At 49.0% G+C, this 4,822-nt stretch overlaps 1 protein-coding gene across 2 annotated transcripts in view; it reads left to right on the plus strand.

The window, feature by feature from the left end:
• Positions 1-4,554, plus strand: part of SYT17 (synaptotagmin 17) — a 48,757-nt gene extending 44,203 nt beyond the window's left edge. For both annotated transcript variants that reach the window (XM_035889247.1, XM_035889246.1), the window contains one exon: positions 4,308-4,554. In XM_035889247.1, coding sequence (XP_035745140.1) covers positions 4,308-4,504 — 197 coding nt within the window. In that variant the 3' untranslated portion in view covers positions 4,505-4,554. The remainder of the gene's footprint in view (positions 1-4,307) is intronic.
• Positions 4,555-4,822: the final 268 nt, after the last annotated feature.

Raw genomic sequence — 4,822 nt, forward strand, 5'->3', positions numbered from 1 at the left:
TGCTTGTTATTTTTCTTTCTGAGTTAAATGGTTTTAGCTGCATTGCAGGTCACTGATGTAGGTGACTGAGGAAGAGTTAAGTTATTTCTGCTGGAGCCCACCCACCCCACCGCGCTGAGATTTCTCTGCCGGTTGCTCCCAGAGAGGCTGCAGAGGGTGCTCCGGCAGCTGCAGGCGGCAGCAGAGGTGCTGTGCGGCCGTGCTCGGCGGTGCTGTGCGGCCGTAACTGCTGAGTAACGGCTGGGCACGTCTGGCAGAGGGCTTACAGGAGATGCGGAGGGTGTGTGACCCCAGCTGAGCAAGGTGGTTCTGTGTAAAGCTTGTCCCCTGTTGCATAAATGGTACTGGTAGCTTTGAAGTCATCTTAAGGAAATTTTTTAATTAGTGCTTTTTCCTGATCATTTCAAGGCTTTTAATATGTTCAGTCAAAGGATGATTTAATATTTGAAATGCCAGTTTAAATTCTGCTATCACACATAAGTCACAAATCACGATTGCTTTGCAGTTGTGCTCTTCACAAGTACTTGATTTGCAAGTCTCAGGTGTGTGACCCCAGCTGAGCAAGGTGGTTCTGTGTAAAGCTTGTCCCCTGTTGCATAAATGGTACTGGTAGCTTTGAAGTCATCTTAAGGAAATTTTTTAATTAGTGCTTTTTCCTGATCATTTCAAGGCTTTTAATATGTTCAGTCAAAGGATGATTTAATATTTGAAATGCCAGTTTAAATTCTGCTATCACACATAAGTCACAAATCACGATTGCTTTGCAGTTGTGCTCTTCACAAGTACTTGATTTGCAAGTCTCAGCGTAGAGGCAAAGGGGCAGGTAACGGGCGTTTTGGCTGGATCTGGTGCCTGGGAAAAGGGGCAGGTAACACCCAGGCAAACTCGGGGCGAGTGCCAGATTACGTAGCGACAGGTGAAGCTGTTGAGCAGTGAAAAGCCATTCCAAGTGACTGAGGTTGGTAGGAGGCATGGGAAAGCTCAGGCTAGAGTTGCCCTTGGAGCCAAACGTTGGAGCTCCAGGTCCCATCGCATCTCCTGGCAGTCCCTGCCAGCCCTGGGGTGCAGTTTTGGGCTGAGCAGTGCCTGGTGCCTGCCGGGCCGTGCTGCTCAGCCCTGCAGGAGCAGGCAGCCACCCCTCCTGCCCAGGAGCCCGCCGGGGCACAGGCCGCTGCCTGGCTGATGGCTCTGCTCCCTACCCTGACGAAAAGTTTCAGGTGGCACCCAGGCCCCCCTCAGTTTGATATGGATCATTTAGGAGCAAGGCATCAGTAAGTATGGAACATAAAAATGTTTTATTTACATCGCATCGTTTGTCCTCCAGAATTCAACCCTTTTAATGGACATGAGTGAACCCAAATTTTACTTATCTTTCAGCATTTCTATTACAAAGAGTTTTTTTAAAAGAAGTCTTTCTGTTTCCAAATGCATCCCTCAGTAAAAGAGCAGGTCTAGAAGGAATTGGTTTGACCTCTGCTTCCTTAATTGCTTTTTGCTCCGTGTTGGCCTGGAAATGGATGTTGGTATTGTGTGAGTTACTGTGATGGTGGGAAAAAAAGCTCATGAGATGAGGTGTGTAGTTTCTGTCAGGAAAAGAGCTTTCTTAAACGGAAAGCAGTGTCTGCCTGCCCATAACCGGAGTCTGGGTCAGTCTGAAAACCCCAAACGAGAATTACCTCATTTTCTGCTTCTGAGCAGCTCCAGGGGTTCCTGGTTTTTTGTGGCCAAAAACTTGTGATCTCTCATCTTTTGAGAAAGCTTCTGTGGTGCAGCTGCAAGTTTGTAAACCTGAGGGCGAATGTAGTGCCACGTCTTGCCGTCTGTGTGTCAATAAGCATTTGGCCTTGGAAAGTCTTCCCTCTTCTTCAGCAATAAGTCTACCTCTATGCTACCTAAAATAGTTAACAACAGAAGCAACAATGCTTGTATAATTAGCCCATTAATAGCCTAAATGAGTCGACATGTAATTACCCAAAACAATGAGATTATCAAGATGCTTTATAAGGATTCAAAATACTCAGATCAACAGTAAAATACCAGGTCCCCTTACTTCGCACACCTCCTCATTTTACAGTCCTGACATGGATTATTTTTGAAGAATTGGTATGCCTGGGGTACTTCCCCACTGCTAATTTATCCTGTGATTAATTGATGGCCTTTAAGACTTCTTGGATTAAATTACTTGGTATTGTCTCCCAGAATTAGGCTGCATTGTCCTTCAACTCTTGAAAACAATGGAACAAAAGAATGAAAAAAAATCCTCTATATAAAAAATTAGGGAGGCATTGGGTTTGGGGGAACTTTTATATGATTTCATCACAATATTTGTTTTCTCTAGGATAATAAATCATAGCAGGACATGTAGCATAGCCATGCTAGCTACATTTGTGATCCGTGGCCTTGTAGGAGAACTCGTTAATAACTGTGGCAGGCTGTGTACTAGTTGGAGATGGATGGCTTAAAATTCTTCACCGCATCCTCAAAAGGTGGCCTTTCCCAACAACACCAGCCTGGCCTCAACAGGGGCGCTTCCTCGGCGTCACGTCGCAGGGAGCTGATGGCATCACCCCACATAACTGATGGTGACAAGCAGGAGAGATGTGGTCTTCCTAAGGGGAAGATGTACCCCCAGTTCATTTTTAACTGTAGTTTGAAGATAGACTTGCAATGCTCAGAGTTGCCGTGTAATTTTTTTTTAGTGTAGTTATTTGGAGAAATGATTGGCACATCTGAAGGTTTGCTGTTACCAAAAATATCCCCAGGTAGTTTGACGTGGAGAAGCATCTCTGCCCAAAAACTGTGTGCTGGAGCTGTCAGAAGGTATGAAGCGAGATGTAACCTTGGCACGGCTTTATTTTGGGATGGCACTAGCAGGTGGCACCTGAGTCACCTGGAGCAAGATCCCATACTGTGCAGTAGGTAGGAACCAGCCTTTGCAGAGTATGGAGATGGTAGAGATACCGAGTAGCACGTTAAAACAATACTAATTAATCATGGGATATATTATAATGGGAAACACACAGCCTTGACAAAGATGCACAGCCAAAAGCGAGGTCAAGTCCTTAGTGCTCAGTGTCCTGCCTGCCTGGAAAGGCTGTGTGCTGCATCGGGCAGTGCTGCCGCCCGGGATCCCAGGCGTAGCTTTGCTGCCAGCGCTGGTTTTCCGCAGCCCTGGAGAGCTGGTGCTGCTGGCAGGGCAGCGGCGGCAGGGCTGGGCTTCACGCCAGGCTGACGGCTCCATGCCCGGCTGTGCTCCTCCTTTGAACTTGCTCTTGCTGCACAAGCCTGGGTGGATTTGGAGCCCCTGCAGGCATTTGTTCTTAAAAATCCCTCTCTTTCCTGAGGAGACTTTTTAATCCTTAATATGGCAGCCAGTGCCCGTGGATATTCTGGCTTCAGCTTGCACAGACTTTTTGTTCAACTTTCTAATGAGCCAAGGCAGGGCTTCAATTTGCAGAACACAAAGTGCTTTCCTCCTGTCTGGCAGCAGCGTGCAGCCTTTCCGGGGATCAGGCCCATCATTAGAGTTTGCTGCTGTCTGTGATCTTTTGTTCCAGGAGACTGGGCTAATCCAAAGGATGGGGTGTTGGGTTGATGTCTCTCCCTTGGTTGCTTTCCTGGACTTTAACAAGTAGCTGCAGCAGTAATTAAGGCAAATTGTTTCTGCATAACCATCCTGCTGACAGCCTGTATGTGTGTGATTCCTGTCTCTGAGTCGGGAAGGCTATCGATTAGCACTGGAACGGAGCATGAACATCGGAGGAGGACAGTTTTAGCATTTGGAGGAGGACAGTTTGAGATGTTGCTTGTTCATTTACCCAGGTGTGGGCTGCTTGGCTGCTTTCATCATTTCATGATGTCCGGGCAGAGCTTTCAGCATTTCTTTACGCAATGTAATTCTACGTCAAGGCCAGGTTGGACGGGGCTTTGAGCAACCTGGTCTGGTGGAAGGTGTCCCTGCCTGTGGCAGGGCGGTTGGAACTGGATGATCTTTAAGGTCCCTTCCAGCCCAAACCGTTCTGTGATTCTACTTGACCTATTCTTGCTAAATAGCATAATAATAGTGGATTTGTGTCTTGTTTACTTGAATTGTATCTCAGTCTGTAGTACAGCTTATCTTATTCCTTCCAAACTCCTGATCTGGTCTCTCTAACACTTTTGAGGTGCTGAGTTATATGCCAAAAATGCTGGCATCTGGTGTGCTGTGTGAGGGGGCATTTGCAGGATGTTTGGCTTTCTGGGGGCAGAGGTCTGGGTGGATGAGCGATGCTTTTGCCTTGACCGGTCTCTGTTTCTGCTCTCCCCAGTGTATGGGCACAACGTGAAGAGCAGCAACGACTTCATTGGGAGGATCGTGATTGGGCAGTACTCGACGGGTGCCCCCGAGTCCAACCACTGGCGCCGGATGCTCAACGCACACCGGACAGCCGTGGAGCAGTGGCACAGCCTGCGGTCCCGGGAGGAGTGTGACCGCGTCTCTCCAGCATCCCTGGAGGTGACATGAGGTGGGGGACTAACAGCAGCCAGACCAAGCAGGCAGACGAGGAAAAAAAATAAACCACCGACTGAAACACCCCACCTCACACCCTACATGCACCCCACAGCAGCTCCGTTGGATTGAAGTGGCTGCCGGCACCCAACCAGCTGCGCTGGCCTCTGCAAACCATGTCCCACTGGGTCCTGGCCCCGTCTGGGGCCACCAGCGGCCCAGCCAGCCGGACCTCTCGCTGCTCGCACCCGGCACTGCTCAGCTGTTCGCATCCCATGTGGCGGAGCGTGTGGCCCAGCGGCGTGGGCTGCGCATGGAGGTGCCGCGGGAAGC

The sequence above is a fragment of the Egretta garzetta genome, unplaced genomic scaffold (genome assembly GCF_000687185.1).
Source record: "Egretta garzetta isolate BGI_Z169 unplaced genomic scaffold, ASM68718v1 scaffold292, whole genome shotgun sequence".
Taxonomy (NCBI): Eukaryota; Metazoa; Chordata; class Aves; order Pelecaniformes; family Ardeidae; genus Egretta; species Egretta garzetta.